The sequence below is a fragment of the Xyrauchen texanus genome, chromosome 49 (genome assembly GCF_025860055.1).
Source record: "Xyrauchen texanus isolate HMW12.3.18 chromosome 49, RBS_HiC_50CHRs, whole genome shotgun sequence".
In the NCBI taxonomy this organism is placed as follows: Eukaryota; Metazoa; Chordata; class Actinopteri; order Cypriniformes; family Catostomidae; genus Xyrauchen; species Xyrauchen texanus.
This window is the reverse complement of record NC_068324.1, coordinates 7,939,733-7,966,889: the sequence shown is the minus strand read 5'-3', so window position 1 is coordinate 7,966,889 and position 27,157 is coordinate 7,939,733. Positions and strand designations below refer to the sequence as shown.

The 27,157-nt window shown below is 39.9% G+C and overlaps 1 protein-coding gene across 1 annotated transcript in view; it reads left to right on the top strand.

Annotated features, from left to right (window-relative positions):
* The window catches only part of LOC127640148 (zinc finger CCHC domain-containing protein 14-like), a 38,480-nt gene that overhangs the window by 9,756 nt on the left and 1,567 nt on the right, over window positions 1–27,157 (top strand). Inside the window, 11 exon segments of the mRNA XM_052122564.1 lie at window positions 9,316–9,386; window positions 9,550–9,621; window positions 10,030–10,115; window positions 10,837–10,931; window positions 12,397–12,433; window positions 12,550–12,853; window positions 17,534–17,622; window positions 22,496–22,620; window positions 22,808–22,951; window positions 24,839–25,198; window positions 25,201–25,977. Coding sequence (XP_051978524.1) covers window positions 9,316–9,386; window positions 9,550–9,621; window positions 10,030–10,115; window positions 10,837–10,931; window positions 12,397–12,433; window positions 12,550–12,853; window positions 17,534–17,622; window positions 22,496–22,620; window positions 22,808–22,951; window positions 24,839–25,198; window positions 25,201–25,977 — 2,160 coding nt within the window.

Below are 27,157 nucleotides of genomic sequence, written 5' to 3'. Positions count from 1 at the left end.
ATGTGCAACACCAAAGGAGAAGTTTAGTAGTATTTTTCAGTATGCATTTTCCCATACAACGAAAGCATACAGTGACCGAGACCAGTCAAGCCACAATAAGGACAAAAAGCTGCAATAAAAACACCATAAAAGTAGTTTATGTGACTTGTGCATTATATTCCAAGTCATCTGAAGCAAAACAATTTTGTCAAAGCTGTTTTCATTGTATGAAACAGAGCAGCACGTGCATAGATACCTGTTCTTCAATTGCACATGCACAAGGGGATCTGAGGTTTTGTTAACAGGGTCTAACTGTCAAGGTCCAGTCACCTTGTCAGGACTACCTGAAGGGACCGTGACAGCATCGGCCTGCCTTTGTGTTTTGTGTTCCCCTTTGTGTGAGCTCACGGGCCCGGTTGTTTGTCCCGCCGTGCGCTCTCTGGTGATGCCATGGTTCTGTCAACTGGTCAGTTTGGGTTTTGTCTGACGAGGACCATGACAAAAAATAAAGATTTTAGACTGTTTTCCCTCTGCATTTGGGTCCTCTGCCTCTCACGCACTGTGACACCAACTTGACAAAAGGGGATACAGATCACCCTAATGGTGTCATAACACGAAACAACTATTTCCAACAAAACAACATTAATAATACTACAAAAGAGCTAAAAACTCTCTGAATTCTTAACAATGCATATTTAAATGCCCCTATATGTCATGGTTCCCATGTATCCTTAAAAATATTAAATTCTTATTATGACTTAAATTCAGATTTCCAAAATTTAAGGTAGGGATGTGGGTGAAAGCCAGCCAGATGATGATCTTTAGACTTTATTCTTACCCACTGTCTTCTTTCGGAAATTTTAGAAGCCTCATTTGCTTCATTTTTGCTGTCTTTCCTGCTAACTGCTGTTAACTCGCCACTAAGTAACGTTAGTTGATGTCAACGACTGTGCAAGCTCCTCCTCTACCTGCTGCATATTCAACAGAGAGGAAGAAACGGAGTCGCCCATAGGCTACCGACAGCAAAGAAACTTATTCTATAGGCTAGATTATGCCTATGTCTATTTTTACAGGCTGTATGCAGTATGTGCAAAGCCAAAACACAATGAAATAAGGAAACTTATGATTTCGGGGGTTTACAAAGGCTATTGTCCTGTTTCATATTTGTCAGTCAACTTTTCAAAATTCATTCGGGGCTACACTCAAAACATTCGGGGCTGAAGCCCAGGCAAAATCGGCTGCCGCCGCCTCTGATTTCAAGTATGGTACCCCTTCAGGAACTTTTGGCTTTTTTCTGGTCACAAAATGTATCAAGGTCAAAATGTTTTATTTATTTGTATTGAATATTGATGGAGCAACATATTTTGCTATCTAAAATATAAACATACTTCGCTAGGCGTTACTAGCATGTGTTAGCATGATGCTAGCATGTTTTTAGCTCTTCGCTAGGTGTTGCTAGCATGACACTGAGTCAAACTAGCATCATGTTTATATTTTCATGTCTAGGGTTCTCATTTCTAAAATCGTGCATCCTCGTTTCTTCATTCTTTTAGTGGTTGACTGATATACCGCCAAGGCTGATGAATCGGCCAACATTCTGAATTTTTTAATTATCGCATTGGCCAATACATTTTCCCGTTTGGCTGATTGTTTCTTAAGGCCACGAGGGCACAGAGAATTGCCTGCTTGCATGTGAAGGAGCGTCTGAGACACGTACGTAAATGAGCAATCACAGTTCGTTTTGTTGTTATGTGCCATCGTGTTGCTACAATAATAGTGCAACAAAGTCTCATCTGTTTCCTTCTCCATCTCTCTCCTCAGCAGTTCCCTGTATCTCTTAACTGACTTGCCTAATGATAAAAAGACAAATATCAATAAAACGTCTATCATATACTGTCTTCACATATGTGGATATCTCATCTAAACAGACGCTCAAGCATCCTCATGAAAATCCAGCGTTTTATTTCTGTCCAACGCTCGACTAATATCTTCCTCTGAAGTGCCTATTCCATCAGCCAGAATCAAAATCATCAGGATAAGGATTAAACGTTCTTCTAATAATTCACAAATCATGATGGCCAGTCCATGATAATCCAATCAGGTGATCCATAACGTTTAAACTCTCAGTAGATTGCTTCTGCTCTCGCTGGATCAGCACGAGCCCGTAGTGCAACTTTAAAGTAAAAGCGATTCACTTGCACTAAGATTAAATCCCATATTCACTATGTACTGTATGTACAATAGGTTTTATTGGGTCTTTTATGAGAAAATGCAATTGGTAATGCACAAATGTCTGGACGGTAAAACAATGTGTGGCCATTGTAGTACCATTAACAAGCAAACGACTCTTTTGAACCAGTTCTTTTAAAGTGTATTTTAAAAAACTCAGGAACTCATAATTTATTGGTTTGAATCAAGGACCCTGCATACCTCCAGTGAAATTGAAGATTTAATTGGTGTGATGTCATGTAGAACTAAATCTATCCAAAAAAAAAAAAAGCCATTTTTGAGTTTTGGTGGTTCATAACAGCTCGCCAGGGCAAGATTAATAAATGCTATAAAAAATATATTGTTCATTGTTTGTTCATGATTCCAGTTGCATGAATGCTATTTGGTTTGTTAAATGAAGTTTAACATTGTCTTTATGTTTGTTTTTGAGTTGCCACATTATGCAATACACCGGCTTGTCTTAAGGTCAATATTAGGACAAAAATGGCAAAAAAAGAAACAGCTTTCTCTAGAAAGTCATCATTCAATCGTTGTTTTGAGGAATGAAGGTGTGACAGGGCGGAGGGCGGGGCCGGGTCGTGATTATACACACCCGGTCCCTTATCAGGCTAATTAAGCCTCCAAGAGGGGTCAAGGCCGATTGCAGACGGTGTTGCGAGGAGAGAGAGATCGTTTATGGACATGTCCGTCGTGTGTGTGTTTGTCTTTAGTTTAAGTTAATCATTAAAATATTGTTTCTGTAGGAAACCCTGTCAAATAATTTTTGTCAAATTTTATGTTTCACAAATTTAATGTTTTTCCATCATAGAGATATTTCATAAACATTTACGCAAAGGCTCAGACATAAGCTAAGATGGCTGAAGGTGAACTTAGACGTGGTCACGTTTTGGTCAGGTACATATTCAAATGACCTTAGTAATGGAACCCAAATTGGACTCTGTCCATTGCATATCTATACCACAACATAATGGAAATGTTCGGTAAGGGAGGGCTTTTTACACAGCGGGTTTGAAAAGGTGGAACCGTTGGTCATACAAATCATGTGCTGTTTGACTGTACGCAGTGAGTTGAGCAAAGTAGAGACATGCTCTTGTTTTGTCTGCTGGTAATTTAATGCCTCTCAGCTGCATTACCTCAGGAGCTTCATCGCATGCTTTCAGCTGGAGTCTTAAATGTTTGTCAGCACCCTCACCCAAACATTAATCTGCACATGTATGCAAGCCATTTTACCAAAACAAATCAGTAAGGTTTCACAAAGACTTCATATGCACCCATGCAAATGTGAGAAACATTTACTTGTCTTTATTATATTGTCTTATTATGCTGAATATTGGCATATTAAAAGCCTTTGAGATTTTATATATACAGTATTTGGACACTTTTGGACACTTGAATCACACTTAAAAATGCCTGAATGATATTTCATTAGACGCCAAAATATCAAACCAAGTGGCATCTGCGCTCAAATGAGGCAAGAGAATTTTTTCAGAACTAACTTCACTTTTATTAGCAATAAAGCAACAATTTTTTGCAATAAAGCAACTGGTTCATTTTTAGTGCATGTGTGAAGTTCCCCTAAAGTCCACATAGCTGGCTTAGCAGAGTAACCACAGGTGTAGTTCAACACCGTAATGTCTGGGAATTCCGCATGTCTAGATCTGCATGTCTATTCTTGCATGTGTGTGTGTGTGTGTTGCTCTGTGGGTAATCAGAGCTGTAAGAATGGGAGAATAGCTTGGATTAGCTGGCCTGGCATCAGGTTTGCGGCAATAGCAAGCCCCAGGGCATACAGAGTAAAGTACATGTGAGTGTGTTTTTGTGTATATGTTTGCATGTATTTAAATGTACAAAGAGAGAGAGATGTGCATAGGTCTTACAGCAGTAGAGCAGGTGGGACTTTTCTGATAGGGTTGTGGACAACAGGGGAAACAATGCTAAAGGCAAATAAGAAAATGCAACTAACCATGTAATTACATTGTGCATTCTACACATTTTGTCAACATTTATTTCTCTTAGAGTCTATGAACTGTCCTGTGACAGATTGGTTTGACTATTTTGTAATCCACATTTGGCAGGCCAATAAAAATCCAATTTTTCACAGTTTCAGTGTTTGCATAGTTACTTCGTAATTTTGTCTTTAAACCAACACGAATCCAAACATGTACTGTGACATACTGAAGCTGAGCATGATCCTCTCACTTCGAAGACTGGGCCGCAGGGCAGTATTCCAGTATGATAACGACCCCAAACACACCTCCAAGATGACCACTACCTTGCTAAAGAGGCTGAGGGTGAAGGTGATGGACTGGCCAAGCATGTCTCCAGACCTAAACCCTATTGAGTATCTGTGGGGCATCCTCAAATGGAAGGTGGAGGAGCACAAGGTCTCTAAGATCCACCAGCTCTGTGATGTTGTCATGGAGGAGTGGAAGAGGACTCCAGTGGCAACCTGTGAAGCTCTGGTGAACTCCATGCCCAAGGGGGTTAAAGCAGTGCTGGAATATAATGGTGGCCACACAGAATATTGACACTTTGGGCCCAATTTTGACATTTTCACTTAGGGTGTACTCACTTTTGTTGCCAGCGGTTTAGACATTAATGGCTGTTTACATTGTAACATAGTGTAATTTATTCAGTGTTGTCACATGAAAAGATATAATCAAATATTTACAAAAATGTGAGGGGTGTACTCACTTTTGTGAGATACTGTATATATATATATATATATATATATATATATATATATATATATATATATATCACACGCAGGAAGAGTGCGATATGGCCCTACACCAGCACTGCTGTGATTCGGCATTAGACTGAGTGCAGTTCAATGAACAAGTAAATAATTTTATTTTTGGAAAAACTGAGTACGGTCATAAAAACGCATTTGTGCATGGAAATACTTTTTTATGCAGCGGATCGGAATCTACCATTGCTGGTTCAAAACAAATGATGCATCCAAGACTTCGTAAGTAAATAAAAAATGTCACTTCAGAAATAGTATCACGGTTTGTGCTGTTTCTAACAAGAGGGAAAGGATGTTATGTTTGTCCTCGAGGCTAAATACTGTTACTTTAGATTTGCCTTTGTTTATATGTCAACTGTTATACTATTTAAAATTATATTATTAGTTATAGTTAAAATGTACAATGTTAAAACCATTTTACCTTTCTGTTATCTAGAGGATTGGTATGTGTTATATGTGCCATTTATTGTAGTTCCTTGTGTTTGTTGAGTTATTTAAATTGGCTGCTTTGTTTGCAACAACAGTACAAAGGCTAAAGCATACTTGGTCTGTACACGTGCCACTACATCTCGCACACAGGGAGCATAGTGTAAATTTTGTCATCAGCCAGATTTTTCTTGACACACATACGAGCTCACAATCAAAGTATACTTTAAAAGGCTAGAGCGCTTAACTGTGTGCAAGACGTAACTGCATGTGAAAAAGTACCGTATACCTTTGCATGGCCCGAAAATTGTTGTGGTAAAATACTCATCCGTTTACAAAGGTTTTAGCCATGTTTTTTAGATAAACAAATGCCTAAAATGGTCTCTTCCTGATAAAAACGCTTGTGTCAGTAATGTATGTTTGCTATCAAATACAATAAATGTCTGGGAAAGAGCACATTATTTGGAAAGCAGTACTACCTATTTTAAGAATCACATTGGTGAACAAACATCTGATAAACAACTTAAAAAGAGTAGATTTACATCCAAACGTTAAAAAAATGTCTGCTAATGTAATTCCAACATCCATTGGGGAATCTTTTAGCAATGTCTTTGAGATGAGCAAGTGCTGTAAAACTTGCTGCTTACAGATGAAAATGCACAATGAATAGATTATTTCTTTTATATTTCTTTTTGAGAACAAGTCTTCATATTTACTTGCAGTGTTGGGGGTAACATGATAAAAGTAATGCATGTTACGTAATCAGATTACTTTTTTCGAGTAACAAGTAAAGTAACACAATATTTTTTATTTTAGTACATAATCAGTTATTTTTTTAAATAAGTAACCTGTTGCTTTTGTATACCTCTTCTTTCCCCGTATTGTGATAAATCAGGAGTAAAAGTGTGCAAACTTCGAGGAGAGGCATGATGGGCATTGTAGTTCTAGAGAGTATGAGCAATGCTTATCAGCAGTGGGCAGAGCACAACAAGTCTTTTTTTAGCCCACCCTGAGATTTATGTTTTAAAAATGGCAAAATATTGCTGATAAAGGAATGTCCATCTGAACGCTTCAGTTAAATCCAGTTATACTCATTTGCAGTGGTGGATTTTGTTGTGCAGCTGTCATAAATGTTGCCATTGTCAAGACAACCAAAGCAATAGTTAAGAAATGTGCACACAGCTTAACACAGTCTAGGAGTGTGTATGGTAGCTCTCCCTCTGCCTCACTGGCGTCTATCTCCAACTCACACTGCAATGACAAACAGCTGTTAGAGACAATCATTGCCAGGTGAAGATCCTTACCGTTCTCATCTCCTGATCTCGCTCTCCATTCCATGTGGCGCTCAACTATACCCCTACCACCACACCGTTCAATTATTCATTATATTTCTCTCAGTACTACTCAAGATTATAGGAATTAATACAAACAAAAAGATACTTGTATAATTTGGCATAAGCCCCGTCCTACGGTTTAGTGCTCTGATGCTTGCTTGAACCATCAGATCCAGCCAGAAGCAATGACAGCAGAGGAGCGGAGCTTTCCCCTGCTCAGGACTAGACCTAAACTGATGGTGATGGGGTGGGGGAGGGGTTAAAACGTGGATGTATGTGAACATTGAGAGACTGCTGAGTAGGCTCATTAAGTGGAGACTTTATTATGATTGGATGAGATGACTGATAGAATGAATAATATGATCTTCCTGCTAGAAATACGCTAATGCTTGCATTTCTTATTTCATATCAGCAACTGCTAAGCTAAAATGTAATTTGTCCCATAAAAACCCATTTTGATTCTGATCAGGATACTGAATAACAATAAACCACTTGAATTTTGATGAAGGACATTTTTTTTAATGAGGATCACCAGTTTACGATTTCGTCTAAACTTTTATTCAATGTATACGTCACCCATTCTTCTTTGCCTACATTGTGTGGTTGTAGTTTTTGTTGTCTCAAACCGCTTTACTAATTTCTTCCTCTGGGTTTGCGGTTCACTTTCACTCCACGGCGTGCACACATACACACACACACACACATACAAACACATACAGCGTAATAAAGGGTTTGGTGGGTGGTTTGGGAGGAGCAGTCATTCGTCTCTTTTTGCCGAAGGGAACGGCCTCTCCAAAACATTCCAGATGAGCTCACACTCGCCTGCCGGAGATGAGAAAAAGAGAAGAAACCTTTCAATACTACTTTTTAAAAAAAGCTCAAACGTCATTGTGTTGGTGCCCCAATTCATTGGTAGCAAAATGGAACAAAGGAAATCTGAGATACAGATGCTTCCTCATTTCTTTGAATTAAACTGAATGACTAAGCCAGAGAGAGAGAAGTGGAGGCTGTTTACTGTCCTTTTTTTGATCAGATGTGTTGAAGTCCATTCAGCCCTCTCTCTCCACACACACACACGACAGGAAGTGCTGACTCTGTCGGGTATATTTAACACACTCACCCATGTGTACGTGAGCAGGCTCCGGATGTGTTCCTGCTCACTTGTGTGTGTGTGTGTGTGTGTGTGTGTGTGTGTGTGTGTGTGTGTGTGTGTGTGTGTGTGTGTGTGTGTGTGTGTGTTTGTTTATTTATGAGTGTGACGTCTGTGTTTGTGATTGAAATGAATAGCTTTACGTTGGTGAACATGGAGCTGCTTAATGAGCCCACATGTTCATTTGATAGCCGCAGTTTTCTTTCCTGTGTTGATATGTTTCCTTCAAAAAGTGTCCAATTCTTATTCAAGGCTTAGAGAGTAAATGTAACAAATTTTTTGTTTTGTTTTGGAGGTTAGGGTTCTACGGGGCTAAAGGCCCCCTGGGGTAAATGACAAATTTTATTTTATTATCTCCCTGTAGCCATTTAGACCAAGTGTGGGGTAAAAGGCCCACTTGCCACTTTTTTTTTTTTTATGAATTTTAATCAAAACAACCTTCTGTTATTATTTCTTTTCACACAAATAATGTTGCTCTATCAATATTCAATAAAAATAATATATATTTTTGATGTTGATACATTTTGTTACCAGAAAAATGCTAATTTTCATTAAGGTGTGCCTTTAGACCTGTTGCACCCCAAGTGAGACTTCTTATTCATGAACTGTAATCGCTGATTTTCTGCATGATAACCCAACCGAAATAATCCAGAAAAAACAAACTAACATTTAAGGAAAAATTACAGCCTGATATGATTTCATACAGTATAATAACATGTGAAAAGCACACTGCAACAAAAAATTTACATTAATGCACAAACTTTCTGCATACAGAATAATTTCAGACTATTTTAGGTAATATATAATGAGGATTTTAGACTAGAAAAGTCTACACTCATAATCTGCAATCAGTTTCAAAATAATGTACAGAAATTCAACATACATAGGCTTAATAACTAAGTCACTGTTAACTAAGACCGTTAGCATGCTAAAGCACATCTCGCTAAACCCTTTTAGAGAAGTTGTGTCTCTAAATTCATCACTTTTAAAGCAATGTCGCAAGAAGTTTTGTAAGAAGGTCCAAACGAACATTAAGACTCATTGCACTTTTTTTTTTAATCCTCTTTTCTCCCCAATTTGGAATGCCCAATTCCCACTACTTACGGGTCCTTGTATTGGCACAGTTACTCTCCTCAATCCGGGTGGCGGAGGACAAGTCTCAGTTGCCTCGACTTCTGAGACAGTTAATCTGCGCATAGACTCACAACATGTAGCAACTTGCCACACACAACTTACCATGCGCCCCATTGAGAGGGAGAACCACTAAATCGAGGTTACCCAATGTGACTCTACCCTCCCTAGCAACCGGCCAATTTGGTTGCTTAGGAGACCTGGTTGGAGTCAATCAGCACACCCTGGATTCGAACTCGCGACTCCAGGGTGGTAGTCAACGTCAATACTCACTGAGCTACCCAGGCCCCAAACTCATTGCACTTTTATTTTTTCAGTGTATGTTGAAAGAATTGAACTGAGAGGAGTCACACCCAAAACAGACAAACCAATAGAATACATCCTAGAGGTGAGTTATTCGTCCATTTTCAGTACTATTTAGCTGTCTCGTAATCTTAAGGATATATTTAAAATACAGTTATTTCCAGCATTCTATCCCTAATGTATCACCAGCAAAAAAGGCTCCTTTATAGCCATTTTACATTTTGATAACCTTTCCCTTGGTCTCAAAGGCCTTGTGGTCAGACTCCACCTTGTCAACTGTCAGGAAAACCCCTCAGGAAGTGATGGAGTTCATCTCCCAGGTGAGTGACTGAGTGCTAGTCAAACACGTGTTGTGTTACGTGTGTGAGAAATGTCAAGCTAGTGTGTAAAGTAAAAAAATCCATAAACAAGTTTTATCTGTTAGTGCACATAATATATTAAGCACATTGTAATGACCTCGTTCTATAAAACATTTACAATTTCTGAAACAAAGCTATGTAACACCGTTTTACTCGCTTAATTAAAAGTGATTTAAGATGAAAGGATGTCATAAAGATTTGACGTGGTTTGGCTGTGAATCCCGATTAACTTTGATAAGTTATATAGTCGTCAAGTACTTTGAATGTATACTATAATCAGTGCAGACAGGTTGTTTTGTTTTAAAACAGTAAATGAGTTTGAGTGATGTGTAGTAAAGATGTAAACCAGTGTGTATGATCTCTTTTCAGCTCTCTCAACTCTTTCCTGACGAGTGTCTGGAGAAAGTTATGCCTCAGATGCCTGGACTTGACTCCACTCATGAGCTAGATCCTCGGTATTTGTGTAATCTTATATTGAATACACAAAAGCATTTACATGGATTCTCAGTAGTACAGCAAGGTTTTTAACTAAGGCTATGCAATATATTGTTACAATATATTAGCGATGATTTTTTTTTTATGGCAATATAAAATTCAGCCAATGATTTTGATGTTCTTTTTATTTGGCCATCAATTTTCCTCAAGAGCTTGTTGTTATTAGTTGTTAGTTTTGCGATAATTCCTTGTCTCGCAACTTAGAAATATGGAGGCGCTAAGAAAGGATACATTTCTTAGCATCTTTTAGAAATATTTATTTATATAGTTAAATATTAATTTAACTGCAAATGCAGGAACTGAGTTTAAACTTTGCGCTGAAAACAGACAGTGTCTGAAATATCAGAAATTACCTATTTCTCAGGAAAATATCAGATTGTGCTTTGAGCGACTTCATTTACAAACAATACACCCACAGTTTTGGACGAACACCCACAGATAGCGTGAACACTCCCATGCACAGCCACTAGCGCTTTGTGTTGGCATGAAAATTGCGCTTAGAATTAGCACACTCATGAAAATTCCGTATGACGCAGTGCACGGTCATTGCGCATAGCGCACGAAAACAGAGCCATAATGTTTATGTTTACCAGCTATATTGCCCAACCCTAGTTTTTACAGTAATGAAACATTCTAAGACGTTTTATAAAATTTGTTGCTTTTTTCTGAACGTTTCCACAGATACTTGACCTCGCTTCCACCTCAAGTCCTGAAACACGACAAAGTTTGTTTCTTCTTCAGCACTTCGTCCACACCTCAACTCCCTACAAGCACAAGTAAGCCCTTAATTCCCCCCTTGCATTGGTCAGTCCTTCATTCATCACACAGAGATTTGTTTTCAGACCAGACCATTACTTGGGGAGATGGGGTGGATTCTATTTCAGTTCGGAGAGAATTTTTTTTGACCTGCTTGTGCTGGGAGGCCTCAAAAGCGATGACCTCAGCCTGAGAAACTATTAATAGGACGAAAGGGCATTAGAACCTAGATGTGTGTCTAATGTGGTTGTAGTTTTTGTTGCGGGGGGGAATAACCCATTGATAGAGATAAATATAAACATTTACACTGAAACATCTTCAGTGTAATTTAGTACCTGGCTTTCACTATAGTGACATGGCACCAAAAAAAATTACAATTGATTGAATAGTTATTGCAGCCTTATTTTTCAGTAGAGATATAATTAGAGCCTGACTGAAAGGTCAAGTGTGTAATTTTTGCACCACTAGCATCCCCAAGCAGAACTGCAAAAGTAATGATTGTTTTTCAGATAATTTTCCACTGTCATTGGTTGCCCAAACAGACAATCCCACCCCCACCACCCCAAACTCAAGCCATTGGTTGAGCCAGCTTTGCTGTAGCAGGCTGCTCAATCAGCAATTTTTGATAGCACAACAGTTTAGGGAATTCAACCTACAAATGGCTTACTTATAGTTGTGTCTGCATATTAGGCTGAGATAGAAGAAATTATTTTAACATTTTAAGAAAAATTACACATTTCAGCCTTAATTGTCAAATACAATAAATGAGGGCTACGTATCACAAGAGATATGCTTAGAAGCAAATCTAGTTTGCATTTGGGCTGACTCTAAAACCTTGAAAAAACAAACAAATCACTGGGGAAGCATATTATTATTTATATTGCAATGTTTTATAGCTCAGTAGGCAATATTTGCAATAATATCAGTGCAAATGGCCCATTTGGTGCAGGATTGGGGCTATACCGCTTTTATAACATTAAAATGGTGATTTTATTAACTTTCCCCCTTGAAATGGGCTCTGTGGGGGAAAGAAGCTCCAAATGAAGTGTTTTTTTAGACGAAGATTAAATAATTCTTAGTAAGAGGTGAAATAAAAAAGTCTTTCCTTTGATTTAAGTTCACACTGAGATTGTATTATCAAATCTTACAAAACCTGTCAACATGTCTGGGTCATATTTCACCCCAAAATCAAAAGAAAGAAATGTTAAATTCATTTTTAGGGCTTTTTGCATTGATATTTTTCTTATGACAATTACATTTGCATGACCCCTCATTTTAACATTAAGATTTTTTGTACTGTCTTTAATGAGTTTTGTTGCTATGTAAATTTTTTTGTTCTTTAAGAAAAATCATGTAGCTTATTTCTTTCTTTGATTTGAAATGTGACCTAAATGTTTTTGTGAGAATCACCCATTAATCAATTCTTTCCATGCCAAATCAAGCTGTATATCTCAATCACACTTTGTCATATACCATGTATTGCAGATCTTGGCTGTCTGCTTCAATACAGGGGAGCCAGCAGGTGAGTTTAGCAACCTTTCACCCCAATATTCCCTCATATATCAAATCATCTTATTTTAGCATCAACATATCTCTTTTCTCACCAATCATCCATCCTTGTTTTACTCTCTCTTTCAGGCCTATTTGTGGCGTCGCCAGCATCCAGCCTGTCTATAGCCTCCATGCTCCTATCCCTCAGACCTCTCTCGCCCACCTGCCCCCTGTCCCCCCTCAGACAGGGGTGGCCATCCTGCCAAACAGTGCTCTAACTAGAGTGGAGGGCATTCCTCCACAGTCACACCCCCTAAACCCTGGAACCCAACCTCAACCCCAATCCCAGCAGTCCCAGCCCATCACGGAGCAGAACGGCATCCTGGACTGGCTTCGTAAATTGCGACTGCATAAATATTACCCTGTCTTCAAACAGTTGACTATGGAGGAGGTAGGCATCTTGAAGTTACAGTACTTGCAGCTAGTGTCTAGGTGAACCCTAGTTTTGCAGAGCAAAATTTTATCTATCGTAAAACAAAGTCTGGTCTGCTTTTTCTAGTCAAGTCAAGTCAAGTCAAGTCAAGTGGTTTTTATTGTCGTTTCAACCATATACAGTTAGTACAGTACACAGCAAAATGAGACAACGTTCCTCCAGGACCGTGGTGCTACATAAAAACAACAAAGGACCAACATAGGACCACATGAGACTACACAACGAAATAAAATACCTATATAAAAAAAAACCTATATATATCTATATAAAGTGCACGTGCAAACATGTGCAAAAAGTACAGGACAGTACAACAAATTACTGACAATGAACAGGACAATAGACAGTGCAGCGCCGACCAGTACTCAGTAGTGCAAAAAGATGACAGTTTCTAAAGATGTAAACATAACATACTATGAGATAGTGTTCTATGCACATAGCAGTTATTGAGGTAGCAGACAGTTATAAAGTGACAGTTATTAAAGTGCAACTCAGGACACGTGTGTGTGTCAAACCAGTCTCTGAGTATTGAGAAGCCTGATGGCTTGGGGAAGAAGTTGTTACACAGTCTGGCCGTGAGGGCCCGAATGCTTCGGTACCTCTTGCCAGACGGGAGGAGGGTAAAGAGTTTGTGTGAGGGGTGTGTGGGGTCGTCCACAATGCTGGTTGCTTTATGGATACAGTGTTTTTTGAAAATGTCTTTGATGGAGGGAAGAGAGACCCCAATGATCTTCTCAGCTGTCCTCACTATCCTCTGCAGGGCTTTGCGGTCCGAAACGGTGCAAGTCCCAAACCAGGCAGTGATGCAGCTGCTCAGGATGCTCTCAATAGTCCCTCTATAGAATGTAGTGAGGATGGGGGTTGGGAGATGTGCTTTCCTCAGCCTTCGAAGAAAGTAGAGACGCTGCTGGGCTTTCTTGGTGATAGAGCTGGTGTTGAGGGACCAGGTGAGGTTCTCCGCCAGGTGAACACCAAGAAATTTGGTGCTCTTGACGATCTCCACAGAGGAGCCGTCGATGTTCAGCGGAGTGTGTTCACCTTGTGCTCTCCTAAAGTCAACAACCATCTCTTTTGTTTTGTCGACATTCAGGGACAGGTTGTTGGCTCTACACCAGTTCATCAGCCGCTGCACCTCCTCTCTGTATGCTGACTCGTTGTTCTTGCTGATGAGACCCACCACGGTCGTGTCATCGGCGAACTTGATGATGTGATTCGAGCTGTGCATTGCTGCACAGTCGTGAGTCAGCAGAGTGAACAGCAGTGGACTGAGCACACAGCCCTGGGGGCCCCAGTGCTCAGTGTGGTGGTGGTGGAGATGCTGTTCCCGATCCGGACTGACTGAGGTCTCCCAGTCAGGAAGTCCAGGATCCAGTTGCAGAGGGAGGAGTCCAGGCCCAGCAGGTTCAGCTTTCCAATCAGGTGCTGGGGAATGATTGTGTTGAATGCTGAGCTGAAATCTATGAACAGCATTCGAACGTATGAGTCCTTATTGTCTAGGTGGGTGAGGGCCAGATGGAGGGTTGTGGTGATGGCATCGATCCGCTGAACGGTTTGAACGATACGCAAACTGCAGTGGGTCTAGTGAGGGGGCAGCTGGGTCTTAATCTGCCTCATGACGAGCCTCTCGAAGCACTTCATGATGATGGGTGTAAGTGCGACGGGACGGTAGTCGCTGAGGCAGGACACTGAAGACTTCTTTGGCATGGGGATGATGGTGGTGGCCTTGAAGCACGTTGGAACAACGGCGCTGCTCAGAGAGATGTTGAAGATGTCGGTAAGAACATCTGCTAGCTGGTCTGCACATCCTCTGAGCACTCTGCCAGGAATGTTGTCTGGTCCAGCAGCCTTCCGTGGGTTGACTCTACGTAGAGTTTTCCTCACATCTGCCGTGGTAAGACAGAGCACCTGGTCGTTGGGAGGAGGGGTGGACTTCCTCGCCATCACGCCGTTCTGCACTTCAAACCGAGCGTAGAAGTCGTTCAGCGCATCTGGAAGGGAGGCATCTTTGTCACAGGCAACTGATGTTGTCCTGTAGTTGGTGATGGCCTGGATGCCCTGCCACATGCGCCGCGTGTCACCGCTGTCCTGGAAGTGACTGTGGATTCTCTGGGCGTGTGCGCGCTTTGCCTCTCTGATTGCCCGTGACAGTTTGGCCCTAGCTGTTCTTAGGGCTGCCTTATCGCCTGCTCTGAAGGCGGAGTCTCGGGACCTCAGCAGCGTGCGCACCTCCGCAGTCATCCACGGCTTCTGGACTAACCAATTAGATTAGGAGGATTAGAATTAGGAAGACCATCTGATCATAAAGTAAAATCTAAAACCGATGGTACCACAATAATAGATCAGTGTGCAGCACAGTGGTAGCTTAAAGGGATGGTTCACCCAAAAATGAAAATTTGAACATTTGAAGAAAAATAGAAAAATATATTAGCTCAGTAGGTCCTTAAAATGCAATTTAATTTAAATTTCCCTTTTTAAGCTCCAAAAATCACAGATAGTCAGCATAAACTTCATCCATGTGACACCAGCTGTTAAATTAATGTCTTCTAAAGCACCATGATAAATTGGAATCAATTGGTGAGAAAAATATAAATATTTAAGTAAATGTTTTTTTTACTCTATATCATGCTTCCAGTGAGCAGTGGTACACGCGTGACGTAATCGCGTTGGCATTTGAAACATGTGAGAACTGATGCACGTGCGTCACAGCCAGAAGAGCAGCGTTGTTTACAAATGAGAAGGATGAACACTGTAAAGTAGCTTGGTTGGTTTTGGTTTAGATCTGTATTGATTTGTTTGTTTATTTGCAATGGCGCGTTCGTGTGCTCAGCCTGGATGTCTCAACCGAGTGGAGAATGCGAGATTACATCTGTATCCATGGCAAAGCAAATACGTCACACGAGAGACTGCTTGGACTCCACCCCTTTGTGAAGTGTTGGATTATAGTTAAAAAGTACTGACATTTTTTTTTTCTCCCCAGTTTTGGAATGCCCAATTCCCAAAACACTCTAAATCCTAGTGGTGGCGTAGTGACTCGCCTCAATCTGGATGGCAAAAGACGAATCTCAGTTGCCTCTGCGTCTGAGACCGTGAACCAGCGCATCTTATCACGTGGCTTGTTGAGCGCATTACTGCGGAGGCATAGCGCTTGTGGAGGCTTCACGCCATCCACCGCGGTATCCAAGCACATCTCAGCACGTGCCCCACCGAGAGTGAACTACATTATAGCGACCACGAGGTGGTTACCCCATGTGACTCTACCCTCCCTAGCAACCAGGCCAATTTGGTTGCTTAGGAGACCTGGCTAGATTCACTCAGCACACCCTTGGATTCGGACACGTCAGCGTCTTTATTCACTGAGCTACCCAGGCCCCCCAAGTACTAAACTATTTATATTTTTTTGCACCAAAAGCGATCGTGTCACTTTAGAAGACTAATTTAAACACTGGAGTCAGTAAGGATGACGTTTATGCTGACTGGCTATGATTTCTGGAGCTTCAAAAGAGAAATTGCCATTTACTTGCATTTTAATGACCTACTGTGCTGAGATATTATTCTATTTTTCTTCAAAAGTGTTCTGGTAAACAAAGAAAGTCATACACACCTGGCATATCATGAGGGTGAGTAAATAATGAGAGAATTTTCATTTTAGGGTGAACTATCCCTTTAAATAATGACACAGCAGTTTCAGTTAAAGGTTCCTAGACAATAACAAAGAAATTAGAGGAAAATTTGTGTAAGCTTTGTAGTTGGTATTTACCTTCATCCAAATGTAATAAATACAGATTATCAAGGATATCTGTTGATTTGCTACAAAGGCCACATCAACACAAATACATTTTCATTTGAAAATGCATTCTAGTGTGGATGAGAGTTCTAAACATAGCAAATTGAATGCGTTTTCAAATAAAAATGTATTTGTGTTGATGTGGCCTTTGTAGCAAATAAACAGGATATCCTTGATAATCTGTATTTATTCATTTCCCTCCACCATTTAGAAAACACTCTCCATTACTGCATACTTTGGAAAACAATGTTAGGAAACTGAAAACTTAGTTTCCCAATTAAACGTTTGAGTGCCTCAAACTAAACTCCTAAAGTTTTATTCAATGCTACATACTTTGCAAACTTTGTCAAATCTAGCAAAACGTTCTTCCTAGGAAAAGATCATTGTAGAAGCCTGGTACCTTGACAACACATCTTTGTTTTGTGGTGGTCTGACAAAAAATAGAATCCTGCTAATTGAATAGCATACCATATCACAATGAAGCTTTTTCCAACTATTGGAGTTCAACTCTTGCCATTTTCTGAATCTTAGTACCCTATAGTACCTTGGTACTCTTGTAGTAAATATCTTTTACTAAAACACCCGAGTGAAGTGCACCTCCCAACAAAGTCAATCTGAACCTGATTCCTACTAGTCCTCGTTCTTGCCATGTCCAAATTATGAGGATCATCTTCAGATAAGAAATTATAGGAGGTGTTGATAACTCTTCCAAACTCACAAAAAATAGATGACAACCTATGAGTTATTTATTGGAAAATAAGTTTATGGAATAGACATCCGCAGCCAAGCAGAAATATTTCTGTCCTGCGATATTTTTCCCACTAAAAGTGACCTAAATAATGATCTTTTTCTCACAGTTCCTCGCTCTCACAGAGGAGGATCTCAACAAGTATGACCTCACTCAGGGGGCCAAGAAGAAACTTAAGACTCAGCTGGAGCTTCAGAAGTAAGTGTGATTTGTGTTCACATTATGACACTCAGATGATTTGATCAGTTAGACTATGACTATGCCAAATTGAACTCCCTAAACATCTAGGATTCCAAAACATCAAGCATTTCACCTACAAGCAGAGAAATATGTTTAAAAAAAAAAAAGTATTTGGAGGCTTGTTTTAAAATGCCACTCTTAAGAATGCATGACTGTAGTTGCATCAAATAACAAAATATCAAACCAAGTGGCAATTATTTTAAAAAAAGATAGCATAAGCATGCTTTTCAAGCAAAATATTAAAAAAGAAATGTGTTAGGACGTAAATGATAAAACTATTGAAATACTACTAAAAATGAGAACAAAAGTATCTGGACCCTTTCTGGTTATAAAAGATTAGTGGAACATGTCCATAGTTAGTGCGATTTACATTTATTTTTATTCATTTGGCAGATGCTTTTATCCAAAGCGACTTGCAAAAGAGTACATCATAAGTGATTCATCTTAAGGTGACAGTAGTACAAAAAGTGATGCATTACAAAGTTTCACTTGCCTCAGTACAGTAGTATCCAAGACAGATTAGAGTGCAACAAGAATATCAATATTTTTATTTATTTATTTATTTGTATGAGTGAATGGTTAAGTGCTGATGGAAAAGATGTGTTTTTAGCATTGTTTTGAAGACAGAGATTGAGTCTGCTTCCCGGGTGGAGTGGTAAAGTGAAACCGAAACTACGGGATAGTGTTTTGGTGCCTCTTTGTGTTTGTAAAAAAGGCACAGCTCATTAGCTGTCTGCAGGCTTCTGGTGTAACGTAGCTCTGCAGAAATTATTTTAGGTATGTTGGAGCAGACCCAAAGATTGTTCTCTATGCCTGCATAAGAGCCTTGAATTTGATACATGCATCAACCGGTAGTCAGTGAAGAGAGATAAGGAGTGGTGTAACATGCGCTCTCTTTGGTTCATTAAAGAACAGACGTGCTGCTGCATTCTGGATCATTTGCAGTGGCCTAATTGCACATTCAGGGAGAGCATTACGTGAGAGCATTACAGTTGTCCAGTGGAGTTATGACAAGGGACTGAACAAGAAGTTAAGTGGCATGTTCAGAGAGGAAGGGTCTTATTTTCCTGATATTGTAGAGTGTAAATTTACATGATTGTTCTGTCTTTAAGATGTTGTCTGTGAAATTGAGCTGGTTACTACTAGATTTCTGAGGAGTTCAGTCTTCACTGGGTTAAGTTGCAGGTGGTGTTCCTTCATCCAGGCCAAGATGTCTGCCAAACAGGCTGAGATTCGAGCAGTCACCGTGGTGTTGTTGGGCTGGAAAGACAAGTAGAGCTGTTTATCATCGGCATAGCAGTGGTAAGGGAAACCATAAGTATAAGTATTCACAGCCATAGCCATGACACTCAAAATTGAGCTCAGGTGCATCCTGTTTCCACTGATCATCCTTGAGATGTTTCTACAACTTGATTGGAGTCCACCTGTGGTAAATTCAGTTGATTGGACATGATTTGGAAAGGCACTGACCTGTCTAACTAAGGTCCCAGTTAACAGTGGATGACAGAGCACAAACCAAGCCATGAAGTCCAAGGAATTGTCTGTAGACCTCTGAGACAGGATTGTATCGAGGCACAGATCTGGGGAAGGGTACAGAAAAATTTCTGCAGCATTGAAGGTCCCAATGAGCATAGTGGCCTCCATCATCCGTAAATGGAAGAAGTTTGGAACCACCAGGACTTTTCCTAGAGCTGTCCGCCCGGACAAACTTAGCGATCGAGGGAGAAGCTCCAGCATTTCTCTGTGGAGAGAGAACCTTCCAGAAAACAACCATCTCTGCAGCACTCCACCAATCAGGCCTGTATGGTTGAGTGGCCAAACGGAAGCCACTCCTCAGTAAAAGGCACATGACATCCCGCCTGGAGTTTGCCAAAAGGCACCTGAAGGACTCTCAGACCATGAGAAACAAAATTCTCTGGTCTGATGAATCAAAGATTGAACTCTTTGGCCTGAATGGCAAGTGTCATGTCTGGAGGAAACCAGGCCAACTCATCACCTGGCCAATACCATCCCTACAGTTAAGCATGGTGGTGGCAGCATCATGCTTTGGGGATGTTTTTCAGCAGCAGGAACTGGGAGGGATCAGGGAAAGATGAATGCAGCAATGTATAAAGACATCCTTGATGAAAACCTGCTCCAGAGCGCTCTGGACCTCAGACTGGGGCGAAGGTTCATTTTCCAAAAGGACAACAACACTTTGCACACAGACAAGATAACAAAGGAGTGGCTATGGAACAACTCTGTGAATGTCCTTGAGTGGCCCAGCCAGAGCCCAGACTTGAACCCGATTGAACATCTCTGGAGATATCTGAAAATGGCTTCACACCGACACTCCCCATCCAAACTGATGGAGCCTGAGAGGTCCTGCAAAAAATAATGGGAGAAACTGCCCAAAAATAAGTGTGCCAAGCTTGTGCATACGCAAAAAGACTTGAGGCTGTAATTGGTGCCAAAGATGCTTCAACAAATTATTGAGCAAAGGCTGTGAATACGTATGTACATGTGGGAAAAGTGAAGCACTGTGAATAATTTCCAGATGCACTTTATAGAGAAGAGAAGTGGCCCAAGCACTGAGCCCTGAGGTACCCCAGTAAGTAGCTGATGTGACTTGGGCACCTCACCTCTCCAGGCTACCTTGAAGGACCTACCTGAGAGATAGGATTTAAACCAGTCAAGAACAGTTCCTATGATGTCCAGAGTAGAGAGGGTGGAGAGTAGGATCTGATGGTTGGCTGTGTCAAAGGCTTCAGAAAGGTCCATTAGAATCAGGTGATCTGGATCTAGCTCTCGCCTGTCTCAGAGGAGTGTCCTTTTTTGAAGCCTGACTGATTGTCATTCAGCAGCTTGTTCTGCTAGAGATCTGATTGAAAACTGCCCTTTCAAGTTTTTTCTAGTCTGTAGTTTTCTACAAGTGCAGGTATTTTGAGCAGCGGAATTTATATATGTGTATTTTCTGCCCTCTTTACTTGTCATGTAACTTGTCTGACTTGCCTTCATTTGTCAGACATTGATATATTGCACTTGATGGCATGATTTCACACTCTCAAGTTGCAACATTCTTCTGTCAATATTACGATAAACCTGTCTGCCTGGACATCAAATTTTTATATAAATATTTATATGGACACAATTTTGAATAGAAGCTGTTTGGGTGCACACTTTAAACATACACATAAGATCACATTTACTTTTTCCTTTAACCTTTGCAAATGTATGGTAACACTTTACAATAAGGTTGTATTTGTTATTAGTTAACATGAAAAATGCAAACAATGAACAATAATTTCACTGCACTTATTAATCTTGGTAATTAACTAATTTATGTTTATTGGTTATTGTTAATGTTAATATCTGTGTATACTATATTTTAAAATTATGCATTGAACTAACATTGAACAACTGTATTTTAACTAAGATTAATAAATGCTGTAAAAATATATTGCTCATTGTTAATGTGTGAACAAATAGAACCTCATTGTAAAGTGTTACCAATTTTATTTCAAACTACTTAAATTAAGTATTTGTCAACTCAGCATTTTGACAATTTTGAAATTATGAGCAAAAAGTAGGTTGTGTTAGTAAATGGTAAACTCATGCAATTCCAGGGTGGATCACTTCCTTCAGACAAGGTAAAAATTACTTCCTGTGACAGTTTTATACATTTACAAATCAGCTTATAAATAGAGCAACTGCGTATTCCTGGGTGAATACACCGTTCTTTTCCCATTTCTCACATCAGCAAGTTTCCATTGCTCAGGTAGAGCTGTGGGAGCCTAGATATCAGACAGATAACAGGAAATAATCCCTGGGAGGTTTTCCACACTGTACCTGGAAACTAACAGAAGGTCATGCTGGGTTCACATCTAATACTCAATTAAACAGGAGTTTGACTGAACACTCACACAAGCTACAAATGTATTTATTGCTACTGTCGATAAAACATTTTTGAAATACTCAAAGGCAATAGAAGGGATTTAGAAAAAACCCTTTAGCTCATGCAGATAGATATTGTGTCTATAATAATACAGTTTTAAAAACAATTCATCAGTTCCACCAATATGTTCTCAATGCTGCAAATTTAAGTTTCTAAGACTATTTGAAAGCAAAATCTGTCTGTGATATAAAGTAAGCTCAAACTTGTCTGCTGTTAATTGACTGGCAGGACATAGCACTTGCACAATGTCAATGCTGGAATGTTTTTGTTCACAGCAACATCTAGGAGTCATCGTTGGAACATCATGTATTTAACAATTTATGGTTTTTGAAAACATAAATATAGGCTATTCTGTATAATACTGTATACACACACACACACACACACACACACACACACATATATAGTATATATCATCTTTTATATACATTTAAATTGTCTTATTTTCTTTTTATTGGTTTCTGTATGTATTTTGTTGTGTTCCATTTTGTTTTATTTTTATGTATTTTAAAATTAAACTTTTTTTTATTCTTATTTCTTTTTTATACCTTCAAATCACATTCTTTTTGAAGTTGTATTTAACAATTGAAGGATTTTAACAAAATTACAGGCTATTCTGAATAATATGTATCTTTTATGTAAAGTTCTGTTTAAGCTTATTTATTATTATTTATTATTATTTTTTTCCATTTTAATATTCTTTCATTATTTTATCTTAACTTTTCTGTGCATTTATATTTCTTTCTTTTGAATGAACATTGTCATATGCATAGCTACTGTATAAAATTAAGCTTAAATTGTCTTGCTGTTGGTCTTTTTGAGTTTAAAATATTGAAATTCAACTATCAAGCAATATGTCAATAACATATGTCTTAAGTCATGTTTTTTTCTTGTCAGAGAGAAGTTAGAGAAGAGGTATGTGATGTCTCAGTTTCCTGTTCCCTGTGGTGGGGTGGCCAGAGTGATGCCCTCAAGTCATATCGGGCCACTGATGCACACACACATTGGCATCAGCGGCACTGGTACACACTTTTCTAAAAAAAAACATAAACATAAATTCTCAAGCACAAACATATTCTGCCTTTGTACTAATAATAAGTTTAAATTATTTGTAGTTAATTATTAATATCCACAAAGGATGAACAACTTACAGATGCATTGCAATACATATCAAAAGAGATATCAATGTGATCTTTTTGTGTTGTTCAGAGCTACGAGTAGATGTGGAGAACAGCTCGTTGCCCATTCTACGGGACAGCAGTTCATCCTCGGGATATTCCAGCGCTCCTTCCAGTCCAATGTCCCTTTTATCACGTGACGCTTCCTTTGATCGTGTCAAAGACCCTCATAGACGTAATAACCTTTGTTTTATTGTATATTAATGTTACTTTATACAGGTTTCCCATGGTCATGGAAAACCTGTAAATGTCAGGAAATTTTGAAATTGTGATTTCCAGGCCTGGAAAACAAATCTGAGAAATTAATAAAATCTTCATGTCATGGAAAGTTCTGTAAAACAAAAGTTAAATATTTATTTATATATATATCATGCTGATTATGGTGTGTCATCTCTGTAAAATAATTATTTTATAGAGATTATGCTTAAAGGTGCAGTATGTAAGATTCAGAAACCATTGTTTTTAATTACACCTGTGGCCGTTAAGTGAACTCCAGCCAGCTACCTGTTGCTCGTACTCGTGCACACTCTCCGTAGGAACACGAGCATCGACCAAATCAATGACGTAACGTACAAAGAGGCTGAAAGTGATTCACTGGCATCATGCTGACAGATGAGGTAGCACAATTAAAATGACACAGTTATGATTGTTTTAATACAAACTTTGAGACTGTATATTATATCTGACTCTTCAGTGCTGGAACAGGGCTAAAACAAAGTGTGGATGTTGGTCTGACTATGCGAGACTAGTTTGAAATAATCACTTTTCTTTGCATGATACATTGACTGCATTTATATGATAGCCTATGTCGCCGTTAGCTAGCTAGACAGCTTTATCAATAGCTGTTAGCTAAATTTGGTGGAGGATGACAGTAGCTGTTTATAAAATAGACTGTTCTATATAAATATGTTGACACAGTTAAATATTGATGTGATTCCATCACTACTGACATTTTGATATATTAATGCGCTATTGTTTTATTACAATATAATGTATATATTTTCTCTATAACCAAGTTACGTTACACTAATGAATGGGTCTTTCTGCAGTATCTTAAATAACATTGTCTAGCATTCATTTCATGTGTTATTGTAGTTTACCTTGCTGAATAATTACAGATTTACGTTTAACGAGTTGATGTGTAGGCAAAATCAAATGAGCTAAAATTACACAGATCAATCCTTATGGCACTATATATCACATGCTTTGCAGTTATGTAAGCGTACCTGTCCAATGTTCACTCTAGTTTTCGCTCGACCATGATCACGTTCCCGCTTAGCCAGATGGGATTCAGCAGATACATTTTTTTTTTGGCTGACCGAGTTTGTGTAGGAGTCGTTGTTGTGCTGGAAGCCGAACGTTTGCTGGATTCCATCTCTAAGATAACATTACCTAGTGTTGCAGACTATCTGTTGTCGCTGTTGAATAGTGGAAGCACTGAGGCAAGGCTCTCGGGAGCGAGCATAAACGTCATATCCTTTGGATTTTCCCAGAAAAACGACCCGCTCCCTTTGCATGAAAATCAGTCTACAGGCTTTAACAGGCAACCTAGGAAGTCCTGGAAGGTCACATTTTTGAAGTTGCTTTATAAGCCGTTCACACATTGGCAAAAAACAATGTGAATATTACACAAAAAAATTTACATATTACACCTATATTTTTTATTTTTTCATTTTTATAAATAATATATTATCAGTACTTTAAAACATAAATATTATAGAGCTGAACACAATTAAAAATATATATATATTGACAGAAAGTTCCATTACTTTTGCTTTCAATGATATTATAAGATTAAGTTATTATTTTCCATGAATTTTCCATGCCAGATTTTTAGTCATGGAAATGTATTGGTCAAATGATTAAGGAATAGTGGAGACCAAGCTCTGTTTTAAAGGTGTACCTAGAATACATCAATTATTTATTCTAGGATCAATTAATACATCATGATCAATTAACATAAACAATTTAAGCAGAAATTCAAAGATATTTTGGATTTGTACCCTGGTTGAAGGTTAAGTACACTGCTGTTTAATGATTTTTGTTTTATAAACTCTTTCAGGTGCGGAATCTGGTTTGGATTCCAGAGAGAAAGAGCGGTCGTTCTTTCTCCTCAATCCTGCAGTATCTGGTCCCAGCCGTCCCACTGCCCAAGTCCTCCCGGTCCAAAACGATCCCTCCCTCTCTCCCTCCCACATGAGTTTACCCCCTCCCTCCCAGCCCCTCCTCTCCCCTGGCCGGGTCCTCAACTCCCCCCGCAAACCCCGCCCACCCCCTCTTTGTTCTGAAGAACATCCCAAACCGATGGGTTCCGGAGTTGCCGTGGGTGTCCGACTTGAAAATATCTTCCCTGGACTGAGTCATGACAGTTCACCTGGGCACCAGGATGTGTCAGGACCTTGTGGGCCCCTCACAATGCTTCGTTCCCTCCTGGTCTCATGATTGAAACCAGCACTGCTCTCACCTCCACTTCCAACACGCACCATCATGTCTCCCACCCTCCTTTGCACCTACAAGTGTCTTCCTCCGTTCCACGCTCAGGATCTTACCCTTTCTCCACCTCAATGTCCTGCCCGTCATCAAGCTCCTCCTCCAGGGCCTCCTTCTCACCTGTCAGTGGAGTACCCATAGCGGCGGCGAGCACCGTTCCAATGGCGGCGGTACATGGCAACACCTACTCTGTAAACAGTACACCTGCTGTCACACCCAGTTCTAGTCCAGCGTCCACAGAAAATACTGGCTACGCCTCACATACAAACAGTTCTAACTCTAGTTCCTCATTATGTGTTTGTAGTTCTTGTGGTTGTAGTGGTAACTGTGGGTCCTACGGTGCGTTGCCGGCTAGCTACACTGGATACTTTCCAAACCCGTTTTCGGGAACTTCGGTATTCACATTAGGGCCTTTGCTACATTTCAGCCCACTCCTTACAGGAAGTGGTACTGCCTCCCCTTTCTCATACCCTCTGGTGGCCCCACCCATCTACAACAGCAGCCAATCACATGACTTGCAACAGAATCTTGTGTGTCCACCAGGTCAGGGTTTTCTCGGCGGAGTGGGTGGTGTGTACCAACATCATGGTATGATAGGAAATGGAAGCTCTGTGCACAAGAAAACGGGAAATGTGTCCTGCTATAACTGTGGGTTGAGTGGGCATCGAGCACAAGACTGCAAGCAGCCAGCAATGGACTCAGCACAGCAAGGTAAAGGACTTGTTATTTTATTAGTCACTTTTACTTTTGCTTGTACTTAAAGCTGAAGTATGTAATTTCTGCACCACTTGCACCACCAAATGGAGTTTTCAAAACAGTTTTCTGAATACGCCCCATCTGCCGTTGGTCAAACAAAGAGATAGTCCCGCCCCCAGCTCATGCCAGTGGATGAGTAAAGTTGTCATGGCGGGTCTAAGCGGGTCGCTCAAAACAAGCAATTTTCAAAGCGCCACAGTAATTCAGTGATTGCAATTTCTTAGAGAATTAACCTATGAATAGCTTACTTAAGTTGTCTCTGCATATTAAGCTGGGATAGAAGAAATAATTTTAACACAGAAAATGTTACTTTTAAACTTTGACCTGTAACTCGTCCTCCACCATTTTGGCTTGGTGGGTATCATAGGTACACTACATTTTACACACAGTGCATATGATGCAAATTTCAGCACAGTATACGCAGATCCGTGTCTGTCCTCATCATGTGCCCACATAATTTGTCTAGCACCACAAAGCAATGCCCCTAGCAACCTCCACAAATGGCCTAGCAACCACATAGCAACACCCTGGCAACCGCAAAAATGCCCTCCTTTGCAACAATTGAGAGTTTTGGCAAACTTGCCGCAAATTTGCCACTCATTATTTTCACATGCAAATGAGCTTTGCAGCAAACTCTTCGTTGTCGCCAAAGGTTTGCTGCAGGTTCACCACTACTGCTGAAGACCTGCAAACTTCTGGCAAACAACTACAGTGAATCAAGAGGTCATTTGCATGTGAAAATAAGGAGAAGGTGATTTGCGGCATGTCTGCAGCAAGTTTGCCAGAAATCTAGATTGTTTGTAAGGGCTAGCAACTGCAAAACAGCACCCTGGAAAATACCCAGAAAAGCATAACAGTCATATAGCAGTGCCCTAACAACCACATAGAACACCCTAGCAACATAGCAACACCCTGGCAACCATGACAAATGGCCTAGCAATCACAAAGCAATGCTCTGTCAAATATGCATAACAGTGTAGCAACCAATTAGAAGTAAAAAAACCACCCCAAACAACCTAGCAATCACATAGGAATGCCCTAGCAAAATCCCAGAGCACCATAGCAAACATTTAGCAGTGCCCTAGCAACCACCTAAATAGACCAGCAACAGCTGCAATCATGTTGCACCAAATAG